This window comes from Tachysurus vachellii, chromosome 14 (genome assembly GCF_030014155.1).
Source record: "Tachysurus vachellii isolate PV-2020 chromosome 14, HZAU_Pvac_v1, whole genome shotgun sequence".
NCBI classification, from domain to species: Eukaryota; Metazoa; Chordata; class Actinopteri; order Siluriformes; family Bagridae; genus Tachysurus; species Tachysurus vachellii.
In genome coordinates, this window is record NC_083473.1 from 12,389,183 (window position 1) to 12,416,886 (window position 27,704).

The following is a 27,704-nucleotide window of genomic DNA, read 5'->3' on the forward strand; positions in this document are numbered from 1 at the left end:
TGTGCCTTTAGTACAAGGTCACACACATTCTCTCTCTCATTCTCACACACACACACACACACACACACACACACACACACACACACACACACACACACACACACACACACAGTACAGATACAACATCCTACACAGTCCACCTACATGTGTCAATACTCTCCTTTGAAAGCTGAGTACAGATGTAAGGTCAAGAGATATAGGCGGTATAGTTTTATAGTACCACCCACCCCCCATTTCCTTCACAGCTCCTTTTGTCCTTTTGTTACTACATTCTTTCTTACATTCTGTCCTTCTCCCTGTCACGTCTTTTTTTTCTTCTGCCTATCTAACTCTTTTAGTCTGTCTCTCTTTCTCTTTCTGTTGGATATGAGTATAAAATCTTGTAACACAAGACACATTACCTCCAAACCCCTGCTGCTATCTCTCCAAGACAGCAACACATCACTTCTCTCTTTCTGATCCCTCATAACAGCCTGAAACCATAAGCACACTGTTCCGTTTCCTGTCAAATACTGCAGTGTAATATTTAAAACTGTATTTAAGTGCAGCTCTGTGTGTGTGTGTGTGTGTGTGTGTGCGTGTGTGTTTCAAAAACACATACAAATTAACTCTTTACTACCATAACTCTTGCTACCTTAAATTTAATATGGTTCAAAAGTACTATTACATATGAAATTCAAATATAATTCGACATCACATTTAGCCATAAATAAAAAGAATTGCCATTACATCAAAAAATTGTGTAGAACCCTGGGGAGATGTGTTGAAGAATAGGGACACAGGATGTGGGCTTTAGAGTGTCTTGACTTTTATATTTATTATCTCTCCCTGTGTACTGGGGCACTTTTCAACGTCTTGTTCAGAAAATAATACCCTTTCCCTCTCACTTTGCAATACACAAACACCTAGCAAATAGAGATACATTAATTATTCACAGGTGACCTCTCATTCCTGGAATAACTTATTTCTTCTCCTGGACTCCACCGTCCATTTACAAACGGTGTATGACCACACCATAACCATGTGTCCTGTCAGTGTGACATGTACATGGATCTCAGTGACAGGTTTATCAAGTCAAAGGATGATGCTATTGCTAGAAAAATATCCTCCAAATGTCATCATTGGACAGAAGGTGAGTTGAGGAATTTGTATTCTGCAACATTCTGCTCTGACGTATCGGTGGAGGCAAATCCCATTAAAATACAATTTTCATTTTGTTCAGTTTTATAGCATGAACTTTTTCCTAAAGGATTGTTTTTATGAAACTATTCAGCAAGTTTATTCTTCTATTTAAGTGATAATTACATGCATTATTCAATCAAACAAATTCATTTGCATTAGCCTCATGAGATTTACACTGCTGTAACCACGACATTATTTTGTTGTTTATATGAAAGTTTTTTTCTCTGACTGAGCTATCAAACAAAGGTTTAACATGTTATTAGGCTGCAGGCAAACAACAGAATCTAACAGTGAAACAAGCATGAATAACAGTGCAACACCCCCGGCAGCTGGGGCAATGAAGCAGAGCTGAAACTCTTTATTTGGTTTTCAGGTCTGTCTGGCATGCACTAGGGAAAGTGTCTAAATCATTCCCAAAATCAGGATCAGTACAGTAAACAATTATTATTGGATTATATTGTTATGTTGGATTATGTTATTATGCCAGGAGTTATTATTTTCTGAACAAGATGTTAAAAAGTGCCCCAGTACACAGAGAGAGATGATAATTTTGATTTGATTTGGTAAAGCAGATTGAGCTGGTGTGGCTACTAGAAAGACAAATCAAGTTTACAGCCTCAAGACACAGAGTCTACATATTCTGGAATTAGTGAAATGGTTAATGTACATAGGTGTTGAGCATGAACAAGGGAGAAAAGCAGAGTGAATTTCATCCTATGAGACTAAAACAGCAGGACCAGAGTCATGTGGCTGTCCACAGCAAAACAGAGATTTGTGTTTTCCCCTCATCCAGCAAACTTCCAGCGTATAAAGACCTTGATAATCAGCTGAGTTAGCCGTATTAAATGAGGGCTAAAATCTGCAGAGCTGGGTGTTCAAGCACTGTAAACTGCCATTTTTACATTTCACAGCATATTCACAGGTTTTGGTGACTCATTGAACTTTAAGGCCAGTGGTACCCTAGAGCTTCTAAACGCACCATATCCCTATTAAGTTATGAAGCCTGGGACACATCACCACCGTACATCCCACTGCACTGAACACGAGTCACCAAGGAAACAGCTTTAATCATTTAGCTTTGATTCTCTTTCTATACCTCCAGAATCTTGCATTCAATTTTTTATGTGAATCAATTGGTCTTTGTGCACTTTATCTGCCTTATTTTTCAGAACTCATTACTCCATTATTTTATTTTGTGACCTCAATTGTTTGAACTGACTGTTCGTAAAATATACTCATGTACATTATTAAAAAATAGATAAAGGTCATGTCACATTTTCAAATCCACAAATACATAAATCCACGTAATTCTCAAAATGTTTATATCCTTTTCCTAACAGCCTGATGGCAACAGTCACAGACATAAGAATAAGGGATAAGAGAGTGAGGAAAAAAAAGAAGAAAAATAAAGAGCAGGGAATGGATAACTTTCAGCTCCTCATTAAGCACAACACAACAACATTAGTGCTTCTAGCCTGCTGACTATATGTATAATTCATTGTCTCATTTGCTATAAGACCAATGAAATTCACTACTGCATGTTTGCTCTTTTCTCCAAGCAAGTCTATTTTCTCAGTCTTATATGAATAAAAAGGAATAGCATCTGCAAATTTCACAGTCTGAAATTTGGATTCAATAACACTACCATCTGAATTTTCACATCTTATGTCTACACTGCCAGAATAACACTCTCTGGCAGAAGGAGAAAGAGCAGGGAATGGATATTGGACAATATGGGCTGTAAACATTGTTGATTCACATGCTTGAACATGCTTTTGTGTGTGTGTGTGTGTGTGTGTGTGTGTGTGTGTGTTAGCCATTCCAGTGATTTGATTTATTTGAAGCAGACCCTTAGGCCTCCATGGTGTGCTCCCTACTGGTTGAGAAAGACATTTTTACAACAGGCATCATTCTTACTATGAAAGCATGAAATTTATACTCAAACCCCAACTGCAACCATGGTTCAGAACTGTATTGTGGTGAGGCAGGTGGTTTAAACCCAACTATTCATAAAACCTGGCACTCACAAAAGCACTTAATCTCTTTTGCAGTTAAGATGCCTCAACAAACTTGGTTATTTCGACCCGATACTTTACTGACTGCGTGAAAAATGTGCTATAAAATAGATTTTTATATATTGATTGACAGTATTTAGCAGGCAAGTCGAATATGGTCAATACACATTGTTCTTTTGACTGGTACAATTTTTCATTGTAGGATTTCTTTGTCTTACACAACAAAACAACAACCCAGGCTGCCTTTGTACTGCTGGTGATGTACATGCATGCTGTGATGTGAAAAGAGCATTTACAGTAGGAACCACTACAGTAGGCTGCTTTTAAAACAGAGGCGGAACAGACCGCTAACACATACATGCAAAACATTACACTTTTTCTTCATTCTGTCATAAAACTCGTTAGTCCATAGGTACTTCCAGCAAAACTGAGCTACAGAGTCAGAAATTCAGGCACTGTTTGCGCTCAGATAAAGCTCTGAACACACGACTACAGTGTGTGTAGGCCCCTCTCGCTCTGAGAATACGCCTCCATACTGGCACATGTCGAGTGGCAATGACAAGTTTCCACTCATACTGCATCCTAATTTCCATCCTTGCACGTAGGTACACTGCAAGGATGTGACTCAAATAATCCTGTACAGATGATTTTCTGAATTTCATTTTTAACCATTTCTTGGTATACAACTGCAATCTTTGTTACTTGATTTGATCTCCTCTGTTAGTTCTAATGATATAGGAACTAACCCTTGCAGTTTGAAAGAGCTACACACCTTCATGAGCCGAGTAAGGTCTGCAGGGACAAGCAAGAGTTATTTCAAGGTACAGTAACGAGGAATTCGAATGATTCACAAAGGCAAATGAACTCTAACTAAATCCTAAATCATAACTGACTGAATTGAACACAGCAAGGTAAAACGGAATAGGTTTATGCATCTAAGCGAGTAAAAAGCTACCTCTTCGTAAGCGTGTCAGTCAGGAAACATAATTCACATCCATCTCTAAACTACAGGAACATTGTTCACCTCCTGATACTGTCACAAATGTGTATTAAATGGCAAATGAAACTGTATAATGAGGAATTTGACCATGCATTAATGTGCACCTATTATTTATGTATGAGAACCACTGTTTGCATGGATAATATTGTGTGCACACCTGTGTTTCTCTAATTCATTTTCCCCTACTCATTCAGACACAAGACCACGTTAGTGTCTTCTCTCCATATTAGTGAACACTGCATCTTTTCTTGTTCTCCCTGAGCCTTTAATAGTGCTTCGTTTATTACAAAAGAAAATAAGGAAACTACAAAAACCTTTGCATAGGATATTCAGAGCTAATATTGAAGATTAATCAGCAAATTATTAGAGTATTAAAGTATTATTTAATTAAAGTATTATTTAATGCCTGGACATGTGGAGCCATATGTAATACACAATATACAGCAAAACAGCACATTGAGCATGTATTTTTCTCACTGTGCATAGCAGTCCATAGATAAACCGAAATGTTCCCCTGAATACAGAGATAATACAGTTTTCATTTATTACATAGCCTTCAGGCTGTGATATTTAATTTTTTTAGGACAGAGAAATATAAGACGGAGAAACAGTAAGAAAGAGAGAGGAAAAAAAAGAAAAAAAAGATGCATGGTGGAGGCAAATGAAAGCAGAGTTGCAGAGCTGTGAAGTGCTGGAGGTGAGGACGCACCGTGAGTCTGCTAGGAATGAATTCAGAGCCAGAGATAAATGCCATTGACGATACCCCTTAAAAAGGAAACGAGAAGGTTTTGAAAATTGCAAAAAGAATTTGGAATGTGACTCATCCACGAACAGTGCTGTTACTTATCATATTTTTGTACTTATTAAGGTGACTCAGATTAACAGGAGGCACACGTGTATGTAAGGCTTTCGTTTGTCTCGGTCCCATCTCTCTCTCTCACTCTCTCTCTCTCTTTCTTTCTCACTAACACACTCACACCCAACCCTTCCATAATATTCACCTATTACGGTGTGATTTTAAACACAGAAAATACAATCAGTTGAGGTACCTTATATTCAGATTCTGTTATACATACAGACATTTATATAGCACAAACTCTCTCCTTTTCTCTCAGTAAAATTAGACACACTTCCATGCTTTGTCCAAAGGAGTAAATTGCCTTTTTATAAATGCTGAGAGAACAAACATCCTGAAACACGGCAGTCCTGATCAATTAATATAACCCATGGCCAGCCTTAGATAAAGCAGTGCAGCATATAGACTGAATACCAAATCAAATCATAGTCAGGATTATGCACAGAATAAATTACCCTCAATTAAATAGTTTCATTTTAAGCAGCATGGTATTGCAAAAATAGAGTCATTAATTATAGGTAAGAGTTACAGATTTCCAAATATGTGTGGCTTAAAAAAAAAAATTAACATTCCTAAATTCACGGGTTCAGAAATGAGCAGCATGATTTTGGAAATGTGAAGAGAGGCAACAAAACAATCTGGGTGTGGTGTATATCTGTAAAAGAGAGAGAGAGAGAGAGAGAGAGAGAGAGAGAGAGAGAGAGAGAGAGAGAGAGAGAGAGAGAGAGAGAGAGAGAGAGAAAACAAAAGAGCAGAACAGAAGAAAGAACTGAAGATTAGATGTCTCTTCATGAGATTCATCAGCAAAGTGTTATAATAGTAAACAGCCCAAGTGGTCTGATTATGACAATTTGAGAAACTATCAGTTACTCTTAAATGAGCACTGGCTAAGAAACTGTAAAATAGTGTGGGGAAAATATACACTTGATCTTCAATATGGGTCAGAGAGCTGGCTGGCAAAATAAATCCCCAGGCAAATTAAAAATCATAAAGTCTTGGCTATACTTTGCTGGAAGCTATTTAAAATGAATTTGAAGGAAATGAGACTTGAGGACATTTCTTTCACTCCAAGGACAGCCAGGAAATCCAAGGGAAGTCAACAACTGCCAGTCAAAGGCAGGTGTGATAAGTGCCAGTCAGAAACATGGAACTCTTCTTTAAAAAAGACAGTGCATAGCTTGGAAGATTTCATGATGTGGAAACAGTCAAAAAAAAGTCAACAAGTAAATGGTAGTAGCATGATGAAAAGAGCTGTGAGGAATTTGTTATGTGTGACTGAATAATCCTTTTGAAGAGTGTGCTAATTATATAAATGCATTAATTAGATAGAAGGAAAAATACACTTCCCTACTGTAAAAAACAATTAATTGTAGTTTAGTATACAGTAGGAAATACAAAATAAACTAAAAGAGCCAAGACTGACATGAATGATGTTCTTTTGTTCACCGTAAGGACACGGAATGGAACAGAGCGGTTTTGAAATTATAATGCTATACAAAATGCTATGCAGACTTTCACAGTATTAAACTGCCGCTATGCCCACTGACGTTTACTAATATGAGTTAGTAGCAAACATATGCCAAAAGAGCAGCCTTTTTTCTCCCTAATAAAACAGGAGATGAGACAAGTGGTATATTAGCATGAAATGATTTGTGTGGGTGGTCTGAATTCTCTGATTTTAACTAACATGACCACTGTTACTAACATGACTAACAAGGCCCTGCGCTTTCCCCCAATCTCACATAATCTCAGGATTTATAGAATGTCTCCGATTTCAGACAAGGAAAATAGGAATATGTTTTGTGCTCATTAATAGCAAATAATGCAATCATTATATGTTTGACAAGAATTAGCCTAGTATAAAGTACGATGCTGCCTGCCATGCAGATAATATGACAGCTGACTTAAAAAACAATTATAGTGATTTGATTTTTCTTTAAATGCTGGTACTTGTGCATGACTGTAGATCACCTGAAAGACAATCAGTTTACAACTATGCAAGTGATAATATTACTGTCACGGACACTCTTTTAACATAAAATAGTTGACATGTTCGTTTCCCTGTCATTATTAAGATATTGCTTCTGGATGATTAAATTGCTGTTTTTTGTTTGTTTATTATTTGAAACGATCAATTATAAGCTGGGAAAAAACAATACAATACAAGCCTAGTGTTACATAAAGAAGCTACAATTCTTCCCTGCTATTCGGTGTTTTTGACTACCCACATTCTCTATCAGACCAAACAGTGTGGTGCACATAAAATTCCTTATTCTTTAGTTGTTCATTCTTTGAGTAAAGTATTCATTCTCTGTGCACATCTACAGTATTTCTGATTCTAGTTATTTATTTATATCTTTATTTATTTTTCATTTGCCCAAGGCAGCACCTCTTGGAGGTGAAAAAAGATAAAGTGTGAAAACCCTGCAGGTTTTCACAAGCCGCCTAACACCCAACAGAGAGAAGTCCACACTCTTCCACTACGACACTCAGTATTGACAATAGAGGATTGTCTTTCTGCTGCTCTTGGATCTGTTTTCTCCAAATTTCATCCATATAAGTCCTAAGAAATCTTTGAATTAAAGTCTGAAGTGAAAAGACAAGCTCACTATGCAGTGTGTAAATCATACGATACAGAAAGATTCTGAAAGCTCATAAAAGATTCACAAGTGTGTTTTTCCCATAAGAAAATGGATATGTTTCTCTCATCAGGAAACTTGGATCCCAGGTAGTTAACCGTCCTCCCAAACCTCTCCCCTGTTCAGTGCCAAACAGCTTTGCTGTAGTCCTTTGAGAAGACAGCTAATACTATCTGTTTTAGTTCACTAGGTCACGTATCTTGAGATAAATTTCAGCATTGTGTTCAAATACGGAATACATGAAGGTGTATGCAAGTCAAAGGTTTTAAAAATACTTGCACGAGGTCTGGGTGCTATTCATAGCAGCAAACGTAAACATAGCAGATGGAGAGAAAAAAAAAATTAATATTCATACTGTAGAAAGCTGCTATATTCTGGTTAGAATTAAATTTGGTCAAGAATATTTTTGAAAAATAATTAAATAAATATAGCTGCAAGCAGCGATGACGGGCCTTCGCACGTTTGTTCGTCGCTATACGGTGCCTTCCAGAAAACAATGCACGGTGGGCAAGTGCATCAAGTGGGTAAATATCAGTGGACTATTTTATGTTGTTACTGACCCATTTGGGGACTGTAGGTAAATGAAACCCCACATTTTAGACAAATGGGGGCGCTAGTGAGCCACTTAAGAGACACACCTTTGTCTGACCTTTTTGTCCACACTTAACAGCCGACAAATGTGATGTATGTGTCAAATTTCAAGTTAATCTAAGCACACCAAAAGCCTTAAATATGGCTGAAAAAGAAAGCAAAGTTTGACGCTTTGCCATGTGAACAGCGTTCAAGATAGCAAAAATCCCTACGCAATTTATCATCTACAACATCTAAGCATCATGTTGACCACTTTTGGTGTCAATCGCATGAATCCTCTAGGAGGAGTATTTAAAAGTCCATTGCATGCAACTGTGAAAAAATCCACCTTTGTGACTGACACACTTCCTGGTGCCTGTTGGTGGCGCTATGTTTGAGATTCACAATAGGCACATCGATGCGATCGGAATCCTTGGCCGAACATACACACCGCGTGTCATCCCAATAAGACATTTTTTGCTTTAGATATTAGACATTTCCTGTTTCTCTGAATTCGCCATAACTTAGTCGCCTCGCCATGGCAGCACCGTTCGAGATATCAAAAATCCCTTCGCAATTTAGCAAGTGCAATGTCTCGGCATCATGTTGACCACTTTTGGTGTCAATTGCATGAATTCCCTAGGAGGAGTATATAAAAGTTCACCACATGCAACTGTTGTGACTGACACACTTCCTGGTGCCTGTTGGTGGCGCTATGTCCGAGATTCACAATAGGCACATAGATGCGATCGGAATCCTTGGCCGAACATACACACCGCGTGTCTTCCCAATAAGACATTTTTTGCTTTAGATATTAGACACTTCCTGTTTCTCTGAATTCGCCATAACTTTGTCGCCTCGCCATGGCAGCACCGTTCGAGATATCAAAAATCCCTTCGCAATTTAGCAAGTGCAATGTCTCGGCATCATGTTCACAACGTTTGATGTCAATCGCATGAATTCCCTAGGAGGAGTATTTAAAAGTTCACCGCATGCACTTATAAAACAATCCAAATTGGCCGACTTCCTGTTGGGCGGAGCTCATAGTTTAGAGCGGGAAAGTTGTTCGGGTCGATGAGATCTATATGCGTACCAACTCTCGTACATGTGCGTACATAATTGCCCGATCTGTGCACCAATGTTTGTTTTTGCATTACAGGGGGCGCTACAGAGCCCCCCTGCCACGCCCGTATTCCAACCTTTGTCCAATCCTAGTGTCGCGCGACTCTGACGTGTGTGCCAAATTTCAAGAGTTTTTGAGCATGTTAAGGGACCCCAATTGGCCAATGTGTGGGAAAAAATAAATAAATAAATAAATAATACTCCCGAGGAAAAACAATAGGACTTCGCACCATTCGGTGCTCAGGCCCTAATTACACATGTTCAAACTCACAACCTTCTGATTGGTAGCCCAACAACCTTAACCACTAGGCTACCACATGCCCATTAGCTTTGCCAGGGTGTTCTTACTGTGTTAGGAAATAAAGTTGTGCCAAGTATAAACATAGCTTTGTTTTCTGCAGCAGACTCTTCTGAGATCTTTTTAAGAAAGAATAACTTAAATATCTTTATTCTTGTCATCTGATTTAAAAAAGTGTGGAATATGTAATATGCTGTTCAGTCTCCATATGGAAAACTGAGTTAAAATGAAAAAGTTCTTCAAATCCAGTGCTTGGAAACATCAACCCAGTCTCCTAGAAAAACCTTCACATACAACTATGTACATAGCACACAAGCACATGATGCATATTGATGTATCAAACTTTCACGTAACTGCTCTGTGCATTCAGCACTTATATTATTATGCGACGATATCCTGAAGAATAATATGTAATGAATACTTTTACATTATTTTAAAACCCACTAAGCCCACTTGATGGAATTCAGTATGACACATAATTGGACTTAAAAGGCTCATAAAATAAGGCTAATTTCTCCTCTTCTCAGCACTAGTTAAAGAGAATCGAGCTTGCAAATCATCAGTAAAGATTTTTTTAACGACTTGTTAGATCATTTATTTATATTTGAATGCATTTTCCATGAGACTGGTTTCTAAACCTATCCATTTTAGAGTTTTCCCATTTTAACACGTCTATATTAGCTCATTGCTTAATTATTGAGCCACTTGTTAACCGAGTCAGGTGTATTAAAGCAGAGCTCAAGTCCTACTGAGCTCTGCGTGTGTGTGTTTATATCATGTGGGTGGTAGAAAAATGAGTGCTACTCAATTGTAGAGTGAAAGCTGCACTGTACGCTACATTTTAATGAAGTTAAATATATCAGATTTATACAATGTGTACTAAGCAAGCTGGTGATGTTTATAGAAATGGTCCTTCCTTTCTCTTTCTTGTAAGCCACAGATCTTTACTAAGACTGATTAATTAATTGGCTTCAGAATTGCTTGCTGGTAGCTGCTTTTTTCTAATGAGAAGTCAGATAAGTAAAAAGATATCACTGAAATACTAATTAGTTTCGTTCAGGGGATATTCTAAGGTGTTTTTTTAAAATAAGTGGTTCAGTCAAGCTAATGGTTCAATCGATATTGCAATTACTTTCCACACTGCAATCTAATGCTGATTAACAGAATTTAGGTTGCTACAGGTTGAACATTTTTGCCAAATGTTCATGGAACGTTGCTTACTTACTGAATGATACATATATATTTTTTTATTGTATTGGGATTACTGTGATATTTACAGTATTTGACTTTCTTGTAACTTTAGAGATTGTCTAAGGTACTGCAAGCACATAATACATCCATAGACAAATGTCTCGAAACCTGCAACAGGTGTCAGAAGTCGGGGAAGTTTGCACTTGAGTGAAATTCTTCATGAAATTGGGTTGTACATACCATGTACATTTTTTTTAACAGAATGCTGATTACCGAGTAGAAGATAAATGATATATTTAACTGTATTGATTCAAATCTTGATTAGAAACCATGACATTTAAAAAGAACCGGAAGATTTGTTCATTGGTTCATTAACAAAACAGCTTTTAAGTTTTCTTTGTACTATATAGCATTTTTCATTGCCATGAACATATCTTTATGTTGTCCATGTTTGTCCCTGGAATCATTCGGTTTCCCTGCTTCAGTAGCTACAGGGCTTAATAAATGGTATATAAAAATATTCTACAGTACACTATTACAAAATGAATTCACAAATCAGACATATAGCATATAAAAGGCTGTAAACATAAATGTTCTGCTTTTAGCACCGTTCTATTACATGGTTGACATCTTGTCATAAGTTCTACATGGTCTTGGTTTTCCTTTTCATTTAATTTTAGACACACGGAAAAAAGTTCCCAAGACTGCAGGGTAGATGTGTTCATGACAAACTGAGTCATGAAAAGTGCCATTATGATTTGCCAATTGTGGCAACACAGATATTCATTTGTGGTTAGCATAGGAGAATGTTTGCTGCACAAACACCACCAATTTCCATCTGCCCTGAGCTGCTCTGTTTCTGCACCAGCTGGTTCAGTCTCTTTCTCTCTCCTGGCTCTCTTTTATCCGTCTGCTGCAAATATTTTCAATATATTTTTGGTATTACAAACTGATATGGCTCTGGGACATTTTGGGTAATAATCAGGCTGCATGATATTCTCATACTCAACATTCTTTATTTCACTGTACGGTAAACTTTTGGTTTTGGGGTTGAGCTTGAACACATAAATCATTGCAAAAAGAAAAAGAAAAAACAACAACAAAACACACATAATTGACAAGAGGACACCACAGTTCTACAGGCCAAAACATTATGCAATACTATTGTAAATAGTCTCTAAAAAGACATCAGGCAACCAATTTGAAACCATTTTGTGTAATAACATTTAGGTGGGTATAAAAGCTTTAAGACCCTCATTCTGAGCAGTAAACATGTTTGACTTGGAAAGATAGTCTACCATGGTACATTATCCATTAGACCATCATAAATATCAGTGTTTATTTTTCAATAGGTACATAATGTAGAAATGTAGAAAAAAAATCAGTGGAGTTCCTCTTTGAACTGAGAAAGACTGAGCGTTTTCACCCTCCCTGTGAAATTTAAGGAACATGAATCTGTGCAAATGAGCAGTAAAATCTGTCACTGACTGGCCTTAGTACAGCCCTTACATAACAGCTATTTGATGTGGCAACTGAGAGAAAGGCAGACACACGCACACACACGTGTATAAAGGACAAAACAGACTGTTTTACTATCAGTACTTCAGAGTTTATGAGCTACTTATTCACACTACTATTATTCAAAGTGTCGTTTTAATATCTATCTAATGAGTTGTATTTGTCACCTGCAGTCAGGTAAGATAAGTGTAGCCTACACAGATAAGTAAAGGAAAGAAACATTGACCAATGCAAGACACCCATAAATATCCAGACAAGCCCTGTTCATGGTAAGTGGTCATTCGAGATGATTTTACTAATGTAACGAAAGGGCAATGAAATTTACTGCATGAGAGTTATGGTTCATAATGGATGCGGATGTCAGTGTTTACTGAAAAACTGCAGGAACAAACACAGTGTGTGGCTTGCTTTCATTATAATAGATATAATTAACTACAAAATATGACCTTCCTGTTCTTTTTTCCCCACCCATGAGAGCCAGTAGGCATTTTAGGAATCAAACAATGTGTCCAGGAGCAGCTATTTTTAAAATAAGTACAGCAGATGCTGATGAAGACAGTGTTCAGTTTTCATATATTCAACACTTTATTCTGACATGCTAAAATTCTTTCTTGTGCTGACCTACAAGCAGATCTAAAAATAACCAACAAAAAATCATTTCAAAGCAGAACAGCGAAATTAAGTACTAGTAAGCTTTAAGTCTAGTCGAGCAAAGGCTTAATCTTAAACCGACTATAAATATATATTCATTCATTCATTCATTTTCTCAGGCGTCATCGGGCATCAAGGCAGGATACACCCTGGACGGAGTTATAAATAAATATATATTTTTAAATTTCACATTGCCAGGGTCACATTGACAGCACCAGTGCTTCTTTCAAAAGTAATAACTGTTACACATTTACTAATCAATACATTTAGCTCCGGGAAATAAGGAGATTAGACCAACAGAAGACAAGTGAGAAAAGAAATGTGAGAAAGCGAAAATGAGAAATAAGTGAATGTCTGATGGAAGATTGCAAGCGCTTCAGCAGACACAGCCTCTGTCCTCTCATAAGCACAACAGGGGAGTAATTACCCAACTGCCTCCTGCCAGCAACTTACAAACAAAGCCAAGTAAGTAGCCTATAATCAGAATTCTTCCCGCACATTGTTAACCCAGCACATTTCAACTGCATGCCTGTGTGTGCACAAATGTGTGCCATGTCAAGCTCAGAATATAAATAAGCAAGTATAGGAAACACTTAGGATACTATGCTCTCCAGACAGGGTGTGGTGGTATTACTGCAGTGTCTGCTGAAGAGAGGACACACTGACCTTAATCACAAAGCCATGCACTAGAACCAATTTTTTCCAAAACCCCCTCCAGGATAAAGACACAGGAAGTTCCCTGTAAAACCTGGATCCTACTCATCCTACCAGTGATGGATTTGTAAAAGAAAAAGTGATGTCAAAGTATTTTGTGGTACAGCGTCCTATAACCAGGTATCTCTTCACACAAGAATTAAAGGTCTGTATAGAAATCATTTTGGACACTTAAATGAATTCTGATCTGTTACATAATGTAACATCACAAACCAGATGTTTGCCAACATCTAAATCCGTCCTGGAGAAACTAAGGTGGCAGAAAGTACATCTGTAATGGACCTGCAGGCAAACAAAAGTGAGAAAAAGAAAAACTGTTTGTCTGCATGATGCATATGGATGCTGAATGTACAGTGCTGTGTGGTTAGTGATTTATGAGCATATGAGTAATTCTCTTGGGAGAAAGTGGAAAGGTTATGAACACTGAAGCTTTCATATTTCAGTATAACGTACAATGCATCTAACTTTCTGCATTTTACATGGAATGGAAAAGAGAACATTGTGAAACATTAAGGCAGAAGAAAAAAATGAGACAACATCCAAAAGTAAATAAATAACTTTCCCTAATATTATTTGACAATCAATAAATTTAATATTAGGAAATTATTATGAACAAATATCAACCAGAAAGTGTCTCAGAATTAACTTGTCTAAGGTAAGTCTACAGAAAGAAGCGTAAGTGCTGGAAAGCTGAAATAAAGCTACACTTTCAAGTTCCATATTAAGGAGATTTGTATCCTACAGTAAGCCGTTGTGCTGTCAAGCTGAATCAAGGTATCAGGAAACAATTCTACATGTCGATGCAACATCCCTTTATCCCTTACAAAATCTTTTTATTTTTTTAAATAACTAATAAGACTAATATATGTAAAAACATTTGGTCTGATGAACATACACAGCACAGCTAATCAAAGCCTTTAAATGAAGGTAAACTGTCAGTTTAAATGTTGTTCTTTTGGCTTCTTCCTCTTCTGAGTCATCACAGCAGATCATCTGGTCCAAATATTAGATTTGGCAGAGGTTTTGTACCAGATGCCCTTCCTGACCCAACCCTCCCATTTTATCCAGGCTTGGGACCGGCACTGAGATTAACCCCTCAGCAGCTGGGTTAGTTCCCTGCCCAATAATTGAAACTGGCCTGCAGCAATGAGAGCGTGGGATCTTGCCACAGGTCCACTAGGGAACAAACTGCCAATCTGAATAGTTTTCAAAAATTATAACCAAAATCACTGGCTTCCTAGCTAATGTAGGTCAAATTGAGTGTAGCTAATCACAAAATGGCACTGTAGCTAAGCTTTTCTGAATGTTGAGCCATGCACAAGTAATTTAATGTTACCTAGTTGGATAGTAAGAAATAAGTAAATTTCCACATGGGTACCTTAAAACGATACACAGTTGGTCTAAAATACAAATCTCACTGTAAGGTAACAAATATTAATAGTATTAAAGCTTGGTCAGCGCAACACAAGTAAGATTTTTTTCATTGCTAAGATCAATAAGTAGTTGCAAATGAAAAGGCAAATATAAATATTGCAGTGTAGCAGGTGGGAGGCGTGGTTGAGCGTGGGTCTACACTGACAGGAAGATAAGGGCTTGGGGGTGAGCTAAAAATTATGTAATATCTCTAGATTTTAGAGTTTTAGTCTCTCCTTGAGCAGTGAGCTGTGTGTGTGTGTGTTTTTGTGTGTGTTTGTTTAGTCATGAGCAAAGCTGTGCCAAAGCCATGAAGAAGCAAGATGGAAAGCAGCAATGTAATTTGTTTTGCACCACCAAGTTGAAAACCCAAGTTGAAATGGTCAGCTAAAGTAAATTTGATTTGAGCAGCTCAAATCAAATTTATAAAATTAAAAAACAGCCAAGTACACACACACACACACACACACACATATCTATCTATCTATCTATCTATCTATGTATATATATATATATATATATATATATATATATATATATATATATATATATATATATATATATATATATATATATAGAGAGAGAGAGAGAGAGAGAGAGAAAGCGAGAGATGATAATGTTGAAATACATTAAATCAGGCCATAGGGAGTACTAATTTTACCTTTAGATGACCTCTGTGGGGTGGCTGAAGCCTGCGTGAGACAGGACTTTTCAATTTCACACAGGTCATTTTTTCTTCATAGAAAAATGGAAAGAATATAACCATTGTCCTTGATATAACTGCTCTCACAGATGCAATTTCTTTCTGTACTTGTCAGCTGAAGATTGTCAAAGACCGAGTGAACATGTAAAAAATTTTCCTTAGCAAGCGATTGTATAGATCAGATTTAGGCAAATGCCAGTTAGAACAACTGAGCATTCAGTTCCCTATTTATTGAGTACAGCCATTTTGTATCTACACTCTCTGGCCTTATTACATGCAAAAATGTCAAAGTTTCTCCACTGAGGCTGTAGAAATTATGACTGTAGCCTCTGTTCCTATACACATCAAATCAATCCTCCTTTACCCTGTATTGGAAAGGAAAAAAAAAAAACAGCAGATATATGAGTGAAAAGCATACATACTTCAGGTTGTCCTGATATCAGAAAATAATCCACTTCATGATGGTCATTTTTTTTTCCGATAGCAAAAATCCTTTTGAGTTTCACTGCTTGCTTATCATTTCAAACTAGATGTGACAGCAATAGTGATTTGTACCCTTTCGAATACACCGTCCAACTGAAAGCTTTGTCAAGAAATTACAAGCTTACACGTCTTACTAGACTGGTAAATTATTTGATGATAACTTTCAAATCTTACAATAAGCCTAAATTATAAATTTTAGAGTGGTCAAGACTACACAGAAATTTCTTAATGTTCAATATACAACACAATGGCATTGTTATTCCACAATGTATGTATGTATGAATGTATGTATGTATGTATGTGCATCACGTATGCACTTAATATAACCAGAACACTGCAGCTAGCTGTTGGCTGACTATTCTTGACCCAGTAGTAATAGTGAGGTGATTAAAATTTCCAGCAGCGTTGCTGCACCTGTTACATTTGTATTAGTGCCACATACCAATAACATGTCATTAGTAAGTCAGGATCACTGCTGTGCTGAGTATGATTCACAATGCAGACAGGTCAGCAGTGGTCTTATACTGTAGTATTGCCATTCCATGTATTGGCAGGGTAGTGGGTGTGGGGGTGGGGTGTGAGTGAAAACAGTAACAGTAATATATGAGTAATGTGCAGTTAATAAACTGGCACACCGTCCAAAGTGTGTGGGGGTGTTGAAAAAGTCATCAGATGTAATTCTCAACATTAAAACATCACACTTCACCTTTCACAGATGAATTGATAAGGCAAAGCCCTAATCAGTAGTATCAAAAGAATCATGTAACTTTAATAAGAACAAAGATTTTTCTTTAATCTTTTATCCTTATTTAAAGAATGTCAAGCATGCTTTTCATTTCAAAATGTACCATTTCTACCAAAGTTAAGCTTAAGTACAGTCCATTCTGAATTCTTTGGGGTTGTGTAGATTTGGGTTAGAGATAAGGAACTCAGATTCAACACAGTACAGTGGTGCAATACTGTAATGTGTCCCATTTAAGGTTGAAAATTATTCTCTCATATGCCTTGCTACATCTACATTGGAGCGATTGCAGCACTTAACCTGATGCCCTTAAGAATTTCACTCTGCAGTTGATAGACTGTTTAGCACATTTCAGCAACAGCTGTTTTGTTCCTGAGATGAAAACTTTCATATTAATGTGTTTATGGCACAGGTGCTCTACCCTGCTGTCTAACCGGTGACAATCCAACATCCAACCTACCATTAAGTGTCAACTACTAGCCTTCATTTAAAACCTGTCACATGTTGCTGGTCTATATAACACCTTATTTTCATCAATAAATATGTTCAAAAACTATCTATGTTCAAAGAAAAGGGGCAATTTGACTGGCAGGGCAGATTATCTTTTCCATACCCTAATACAAGATTATCCTGTTTATTCACCAGCAAGTGCTTTAAATATTTTTGAATCAATTTAAAAATGTGAACTTTGCTTCTGTCTGGAAACCATATCTTGCTGTGAAAAGCTCAATGTCAATGAGAGCAAAAATACAGAACATATATATAGGAATGCAGAAAGGCAATGACACAGCAACTTATAAGACACTGAAGATAGCCAAGACAAGTGTACAAAAGATATCAGACATTCCACAATCTGTGGGTGGAACATCTGAGGCTGACACTAACCTAAAAGCAACATGTATTATTTATATGTTATGGACACTGGCTTTTGCTTTTTGCACACGCTGTCTCACATTTCATTCGATTGCTGTTTTGCACAATACTTTACAATACCTCATGTAACTGCTGCTACAATTCTAATGTGTTCATTCCTGTATTTTACACACTTAATACTGATTGAACATACAGTATTTACACTGGGCGGTGCTGTTTTTGTGTATTGTCCTTTGTGTATTGTCTTTTGGGTAATGTCTTGTATTTTTTGGTTGCACTGTCTTTTTTGGCTTTTGTCTTGCTCTGTTTGCACCAGGTTGCAAACTATCTTAAGTCCTTATAGCTCTGTCTATGTTTGATGTAGCACCATGATCCTGGAGAAACGTTGTCTCATTTAACTGTGTACTGAAACAGCTATATACTGTATGGTTGAAATGACAATAAAAGCTTCTTGACTTGACTTTTCTCTAGCTACGTACACATCAACATACTGGGAGGTCTATTTTTAAATCTGGTGTAGGTCTAGCTGACCATGGGTATCTACTGTACACTGCCTTCATCTTCAACTTCTTGTTTATCACATCCAGCTTTGCTTTTTTTACCGACTCACATTCGCAGCCAGTGTGACAGTTTGTCACATAGAACTTCTCTGACCATCTCTCTCCAAAACTGCTCCTAAAAGAAAGCAGTTATCCTAGTTGCAGAGGGAATCAACACTTCTTTATTGCCTAATGGTAAAGTGCTTATTATTTATTATTCCTTTTTTTAATATAAGTATTTACCCCCACAATTCATTTCAGTTTTCTCTGTGTAGCTAGAGATACACAGGGGAGTGCTGTGTGCTGGAAAAAGGACCTCAAGATGCAAGCTGAGAAAAATTGATGGTTGCTGGTATGAGGACACACCACGAATATTCTTGTAGCAGAAAGAAGTGATGGAGAAAGGTAAAATGGGACATACAACCGCTGACCTGATCTGCGTGGTACAAAGCTATCTGAAATACAGGAGAGTCATAGTCTTATTTTGTGTGTAGCCAGAAGCAGTGTAAAAACATCAAGGGGGACGTCTACTTCAGGTGAGAGCTTATTAGTGAAAAACACACAAAAGCATAAGCCCTTGTTATTCTTGTTCATTTCAGTAGCTTAATTACCTGGACTGAAACAGATAAACAGCTCAGCTATCGTATCAAGTACTGTGCCTAATACAATTAGCTAAAAATAAAACAAACTCGACTTTCTCCATAGCAACCTCTTGCCAATGAGGCTCTGGAGCACACTAGGTTCCAAGATGCAAATAATCATGGGAGATTTTGTGCACAGACGTATTGGGGGAGTGAGAGGTGCCAATTGTGTCACTCATTCTGCTATGCACATACTCACTCACATACAGATATATGGACAACACAAGAGATGTGTCTCACGAGAACAAGCTAAACATCCAGCACAGAAACAAAGGAAGCTGTTTCCCAGACAGCCTCCGGGGAGATAAAGTCTGTTCCAAAGCACACTTCCTTGATGAATAGCTCCAGATGGGTAAATATGGAGGACAGAAGAGGACTGAAAATTTTAATTTAGACTACAAACAGAACTACTGGTGTACATTGGTGTTGTGTGATTTGTGCTATTTAATAAAGACAACAAATATGTGCAAAACATGTACAATTGCTGTTTTCAACATTGAGAGAGAAAAAAAGATGTTTTAAACATACAGTGAACCAGCAATTATAAAAATGTACATAATAAGAACAGCACTACCTCTAAACATAAAAAAAACTATTCTAATAACTTTATGAAACTCCTGAAACAGATGTCCTTTTCTCAATCTCGCACTTTAACCTCTGAAAAATCACATTCCACTTTATCTCAAAATATAACAGTCTATTGGTCTATTGGGCCATAATGTTAATTTGTGTTTTGACTGAAAAACCAATGTCTAATGATTCCACCTTGCAAATCATCCTGAACGGAGGTTTGATTCCAAAAGTAAAGTCAATTCAACACTCACCTACCTTTGGTGTTCCAAGGGATTAGAACTCATTCAATAAGCATGATGAAACAATAACATGTTTTGCAGTAGCAAATCTTTAAACAGTAAACAGCAAACTATCATAGCTTACATGATTATATATATAGATATATACACCTCATTTAGAATAACATGAATAAAACAACTCGATAAGAACTCAAACTGCTCCCTCAAAATGCAGTGGAAATTTAGAAATCACCAGGCATATGTCCAACAGTAAACACTCCTTCACTGTGTTCATGACATTAAATATTCACTGTACAACTGCATGACTCACTGCTCCATTTCTGGACCACTATAAAAGAAGCGTGTCATCCAGAAACATGACATTTAAAGCCTTATGTTTCCCAGTCATTGCTCTACATATCGTCACCCAACATGGGACCAAAAACTCAGTGTAATCAATGAGGGACTAATGATACTCTAATTACGGCCCTGAATAAACACTTTCATCCTCTCTGGGAACCCATGTGGTTTGATGGAAGAAGATGAGGGCTTTTAGTGACCACTGACTCATCTGCCCTTATCTTTATTGCAAAAAAAACAAAACAAAACAAAACAAAAACAAGCAGAAAGAAAACATTTTTTAGATATTTCTTAAAATGCATTTCTGCTTTGCTTTTAATTTATTCACAGTAACTCATTTTTAAAGTCCCTCAATGTTTATCTGGCAGGATAAAGACCATCAGCCCTCCAGGTTGAGTAAACCTTACAGTGGCTACACATTCACTCACAAAAAACCATGAGGATGCCTGATTGATGTTGCTTAGTAACAGGAGTGCAGGACCTGATTGTCCTTGCCATGTAATGGGAATATGCAGACCTCTAGACAAAGATGCAGACATGACCCTACTGTATATGTTACAGCATCTCACTGCACATTTTCTCTGCATCACTTATAAAGTTAATCATTCAGATTTAACTTTAGTCTTTTCAATTGTATAACATTTTCTGACTTTTTTGCCATTAAACTAAATGCAGTACTGTTAGCCTTTTGATGAGCAATACCTGGTTTTGCCAGACATAGTGCTTGAAGTTAAAAAAAAAAAATTCTCCCATATGCTCTTAGAGTTCTTTAAGAGGCTCCTGTATGCCTTTTACACAGGAGTGGAGACTGTCTAGTGATTCTGTCATAAAGGCCGGATTGATGGATTATTTCTGATATGGTTGTTCTTATGGTAAGTTCTCCTACCTCTGCAGAGGACTTCAGTATATCTCTTAGGGCCTTTTTACACCTGGTCACTTCATGTGTTTTCTCTGATCCGATAGCTATCTGATTTGTTAAAACTGTTCCATTTACATTAGGCCACATAAATGCGTCTTGGTGAATTGGATATCAATCCGATCTTTCTACTCCCGCCCAAAATGCAAATATATTTTACCTCATTTCCGAGGGAATTGAAATGGAACACGGTTTGGTGTATGCGGTTTTCAGAATGCATTCAAAAAGAAGATGAAAAAACTTGTTACAATGGTTATGTTACAAAAAACAGCATTTACTGTTTGCTGCATTTTCGCTGGCAGCAGCAGTGCATTTTAAGACCCAACGAGACACCTGGGTGAAAGATCACTTGCAAATGACATACTTCCGTTTGGGAGGAGTATAGCGCTGACGTATGTGGCTTGAACAACCACATTCATTTACACCTGTCCGGTTTCATATGAAATGCGTCCCAGACCACCTCCTGAAGTGGTTTAAACGATCGGATTTATATCCATCTTGAAACTGAAAACATTTTCAGTTTGCCATTATTAGCTCATGTGTGTAGAGAAATGCCAAAAAGTCATTTTGAAATTATATTTCCATTTCAAATTAAAACAACACAACAAAATATACAAAAAGGGCTCTAAAACATTCCGAAACCACTGTATTATTGCCTTGTTCATAAAATACAAGTGACCACAAACATGAATATTTCTCTCTGGAGAATATGTAGGTATAGAGCAATTCTGCATTTTCCAAACAAACATTCTAACATGGATGACAACCCATACCAATTCTATACTGTTTTCCTATTAAAAAAACAAAAATAAACCCTTTGGCAATAAGACCTAAAGAAAATGATGAATCCTACATACAATCAAACTGTAAAAAGTAGAATAACACTAAGTTTTAAGTGCATGTCTATTTGATTTTTAACTTTGAGATGTTTTTGTGCCAGCAGAATACAGATTTTTACACTGATAATAGACCTGGAGTATATCCTACTCACGTGCATTCAAAATACATTAGGGAATGTATTTTAAATAGTATTTTATTCGTTAATAGTTTAAAAAAAGGAAAAGACCAAACACTGAAACCTGTGCTTCCATTAAGTCAGCTATTTCCTAATTATCCTTATGGTGACAGTAATGAGGCCCTAAAGCTATTACTGGTAGATTAGCTCAAGACAAAAACATAAACAGGAAATGTGATACTTATTCTTCAACACACACAGTTATGCACAAAGAGGACTTGAATTCTGCTCATACAATTAAAGATTTTAATGATTGTTGCGTTGTTCTCTATCAAAACAATATTTGTGAGTCCTGCATCATCAATGTTATAGTTGTGGCATGTGGAAGGTATAGCTGACTCAGGAGCCATTCTAGTGTCAGTGAAACTGTACAGTACTTAGTCATGATATGGCTATGACTGCATAAAAAATGCAAACGTACATGATGTTACGTAGAACTTTGCTGAGCAATTTACCATTATATTTCCAAATGTTTGTGGACACCTGTCCTGCATACCCATGTCAAATTTTACTGTGAAGCTAACCTTCAAAAGTGTTTACCTGAAACTGGAATTTCAAATGATCCATGGCTAATTTAATTTCTTCCATTATTTTATGTTCCTACATATGATCCATTTTTTGTTTTGCTTTGTGGTTATGACTGTTAATCACAGATTCAGGCATTGTTTATTTCTGAGGTTCTTATTATGTAATTTGTTTCTCATTGTGTACATGACATTTTATTTCAAATTTTACTGTGCAATGTGATATTGCTTGTTTTATATGAACTGAATTGCAAATAACAGATTTTAAACAACAGTATAACTGTAAAATTGCAGCATTGGTTGTTATAGAAATATACTGATACTGTCCATTGCAGTAAGTATGCTTTAAATATTAATTACTGCAATAACCTGGCTACTCCACCACCAGTAAATAATTATACATTTACAAGATGCTTTCTACAGACTATTCCCTAAATCAAGGGTATTCAATGTTACCTTTAATGAGACAATGTGGCTCCTGTTGTGGGCCTCATTATTTAAATGTTTTCTTTCTCCATCGCAGAACAAAAAAAATTGCAAGATATTTGGCTTGACTAAAATGCCATATAGATGGCACCATAGATTAGGATGTCACATGGCTGTATTCTTTAAGGTCATTCTGAGGAAAAAAATTACGTCACTTTGAAAGGAACAAATTGAAAATGGAATGACAGAAAGAAAGAAAACTACCATATGTCATCAGAAGCTCATCTCTGAGCTTACAAGCTGTTCCAAATGATGAGACAAATTTCCCAATGTGGCATTCCACCAGATTTCTCACACATTGGCCTCCTATGCGACTGGCAAGTTATTATACATTGCATATCAATAAGGAAGCAGATAAAGCATAACCTTTAGCTTTATTCACTAAAAATAAAGAAGAAAATATAAAAAAGACATAAGTTCACATTATCACACAAGCTTATACATGCACACAAAGGCACAAACACACATGCATATACATGCATACATACATACATACATACATACATACATACATACATACATACATACATACATACATCAAGGATTCGATCCACACAATGCTGACAGGGAGAGAGAATGTGCAAAGGTGTCTGTGATTTAAAGGCAGGCTGTTTGTGTATATTCCAAAGTGACAAGTTTTGTGTCCGTATTTTATTTGTGTTAGCTTTATGAGGTACTTTTTTCAGTTTTAGCCATTGTACTCTAGTATACAAAGGTATATAAATACAAACAGATATAACACATGGATTTTATTGGCCTTTTTTTTTATCATTTTTTTCCGTCTCAGCATATTTGCTTAGTATGTATTGGTGGTAAACACTTGGTGTGCTCTCTGATCTCTGGATTATTACAGCTGCAATGCTCTTAGGTATTCAGGGTTTGGGTGTTCATTTATACCGTTACTGCCCACTCAGTTTCAGTAGAAGAGCTTCCACAAGGCCATTAGCCTGCTATTGCATTCTGCATTCAGATGGGAAGATGTATGTATGCGTGTGTGGTTTACCTGTAGCAGCAAACATTTTTGCCAGCAGACCAAACACAGAACCAGAGTTGAATTTTAATGCAAATACTACATCCTACTAGTTGTTATAAGATTCTGGGTTTTATATATTAGGAACGTCTCTTTATGTCATTTGAAAATGAGGCACATCATTTGATCAGGTCAGTTTGAACTCCTAAAAAATAACAAAGAAAGAAAAGGAGGATGAAAGCAAGAAAAAAGAGCAAAGAAACAGCTATTAATAAACTGGCAGACAGTTTGGAAAGCTCCCAGATGGCAGCAGTGAGAGTTGCTCTGGTGAAGTTTGATGGGTTTGGTATTGATACAGTAAGAGGTGTTTCTGGCTGTGCCAGGTCTCTCTGCCCCTCTCCTCACATATACAGGCTATTCACAGGAGGTCAATCAGATAAAATATTCACACGTTAACTATGACTCTTGTTTCTCCAGTACCCTGCATCTAATGACAGGATAACAGGCACAAAAGAGCAACGATATTCATTAGTTCATAAGAACAAGGGTAAACTAAAATCATTTTTTCATGTGTCTGTTGGATTACTGCTGTGACGCACAAGCTTTGGACACACAAAAGGCTTGAAGAAAAAGCTAGATCTACATAAACATACACTGAATATAACTCTATATTTATGCAAGAGATGTTACATATTTCTTTACAAATTATGCTTTAGAAAAAAAACAACTAATCATCTTCTTTGTAATCACCTCTAACAGCACTCTCTGACATTTTAGATCAGAGGTATTGTAGTGAACATTTATCAGAGTTATTGAGTGCCTTATAAATCAATTCAGTGCATTACTAAATATTATATAAACTTTTCTCATCATGGAGGTCTTCAGTGTATGCATATAATTTAATTTTGTTATTATTAACAATGTAAAGAATTGTACACAATAGAATCTGTGCAGATCTGAATGAAACAAGTCAACTTTGTTTAAACAAAAATTGATAAATGTATTAAGATGATAAATGGCACAGACACACTATAAAGCTGAATGACACCTGACAGTCAACTGTCCAGTTCATCCCAAAGGTGTTCACCCCACTGGCTGTCATAATAAACCTTACTATGTGCACAGGGCCAGTGTCATTTTAGCAAAGAGGGATCCTAAACCTACAGCATACAAAGACATCCTAGACAACAGTGTGCTTCTAATCATTAGTTTCACTTTAGAATAAAAAAAAATATTATTGAAAAAACAGTGGGAAAATACCATGATATAAAAATGTCAGCTAGTTCAATGTGACAACTCAGTGGTATACAGCCTACACATAGATTTGTTTTTCAATTTTGCTTTCTAAGGTTAATAGGCAAACACAATCTGCAAAAAAATAAGATTTTACTCTCATACAGAATTAAAGTTGGAAAAAAATTCTAATTACTGCAGCAGAATTAAGCACACTTCATTAACAATTATAATGAATGCTAAAATATAAATATCTTTCTCTCAAATAGTTCTTTCCTCACAGGAGACTTGAATATCAGGAACCACAGAAAATTCTGGTATCTTCTTTAACTATTGTTGTTTCACTTATCACCCCAGCTTGTAGTACAAACACACTGACTAACACAAATATGCTCCAAACCACAAGCTGATCCCAATGTGAGCTACATCTGGCTAACTTAAACATATTCTGATTGCTGTGTCCTTTTTGATTTTTATTGAAGTGGTCAAATGGCTTTTAGCTTGGTATGATGCATCACTGTTCCCACTCACATTGCCGTGGTTGATGAAGTTGTGCTTGTGGGCTATGCGCTGGGCCTCCTCCTTTCCCCCACGTATGTGAACGGCCCAGGAATTGGTGTACACACCTCGGCTGGATACAGACTGTACCATCAAGCTCAGGAGCAGCAGACTGGATCTGAGCTGCAGCAGGAGCCAGCGGACCTCCATGAGCACCACAACCACAAAACAACTGTGAAGAGAAATATTTTGGCATAAGAATGCATCTGAGCATGTTCGTGTGGGGCCTTGCATCATTATCTAAACAGCTTTATTTGTCTCTCTCTGCCTCATACAATACCACTGCAACCAAAACAAGAAAAACAAAATCTATACTAATGTATATTGAGTGATAAAGGATTAAATCATGCACACAGCGACAGAGATTTGCTGCTAACTGGGGGAAAATCTTTTACAGATTTCTTTAAGGTTATCTGCCATTTCTAAGAAAAGGAAATAACTGAAAGATCATACAATAAAATTAATAAATGTGCTTGCTTGGCTGTTTCCTAGAATGCATAAAGCAGAAAGACAATGCAGCATATATGTGAACATTATCTGTTTAAAGAGTAACCTAGTGGTGTCAGTGAACATTTTGCTAATACCATGATGATCAACCACAGATGCTCATGAACCATTAAAACATAATAAAATAAAATAAATAAATAAAAAGGATTGGTTGTATGGATAAGTTGGAGTGATTAAGGTGTAAAATCTATCTGAGCAAAATGGCTGCAAAAATGGCTAAATAATAATGTTAAATAAAATGATCTATTTATAGTATTTTTGCCATAAACAACAAGCTTATGAAAATACAGTACTCAGTGCACTGTGTAAAAGTGATTGACAAATAATAAATAAAAGACATCTATGTAGGATTAAACTAAACCTAAGAGGGAGTTACAGAGTCAAAAATATGAACAACAAAATGAACATTCTTTATTTTCTGCTTATGCTCTCTTGTTCTTGCTCCAGGGAAGCTCTCTGCAGGATCATGACACAGATGAGATGTTGTTAGATTCAAGCAGGTCTATAGAGACTAGGTGGTTATGCTGAATATGGAACAAGCTCATTGTTTCCCCAGAGCCCGCTGCAAAGTTGTACATCTCTCTACAAGAGGAAAAAACCCCAAGCAATAGAGGCAGAATAAAAAGCTGCCCTTGGGCCCTATTTTGGCAACAACTGAGATAAAGAGAAAGTACTGCCTTTATATTTTCATTCATAATGCTAAATTACAGACATCTGTCCTTTGATCTCAGTTAAACTTTGCTAAGAAATGTTTGTCAAAATCAAAAAATAATGCACATTAAACCATTGTATCCATTGTAACCTATTATGAATGTGTATCAGAAATGTGTGCAAAGTTAGAATGAAAATAAATGGCACAGCAGTGTGTGAGAGAGTACAAAGAGAACTTCAAACAAACAAACTGTCACATCTGCAACCTGTATTGCTGTGCTCATTAAGTTCAGGTACCGTGCAGTGAACTGAGAGAGAAAACTAAGCTACATGCCCATCAGTGAAACTCTCGGAGGAGCGATGGTAGAGAATGATGAATGACTGTAAAAAAGAAGCGAGACAGCATTTCTTTATACTAAAGCAAATGTGCAAGAAACTGGAAATTAATCAGATTATAAAATAGGTAATAAACACATTATGATTTTTTTTTTCTGCTAGCATCCATTCTCTGTCTCTCTTTCTCTCTCATGTACACAATCAATT

General features: G+C 36.7%; 1 protein-coding gene across 2 annotated transcripts in view; it reads right to left on the reverse strand.

Annotated features, from left to right (window-relative positions):
- The window catches only part of furinb (furin (paired basic amino acid cleaving enzyme) b), a 79,694-nt gene that overhangs the window by 35,449 nt on the left and 16,541 nt on the right, over positions 1-27,704 (reverse strand). For both annotated transcript variants that reach the window (XM_060886120.1, XM_060886121.1), the window contains exon 2: positions 25,977-26,175. In XM_060886120.1, the coding sequence (XP_060742103.1) occupies positions 25,977-26,175 (199 nt within the window). The remainder of the gene's footprint in view (positions 1-25,976; positions 26,176-27,704) is intronic.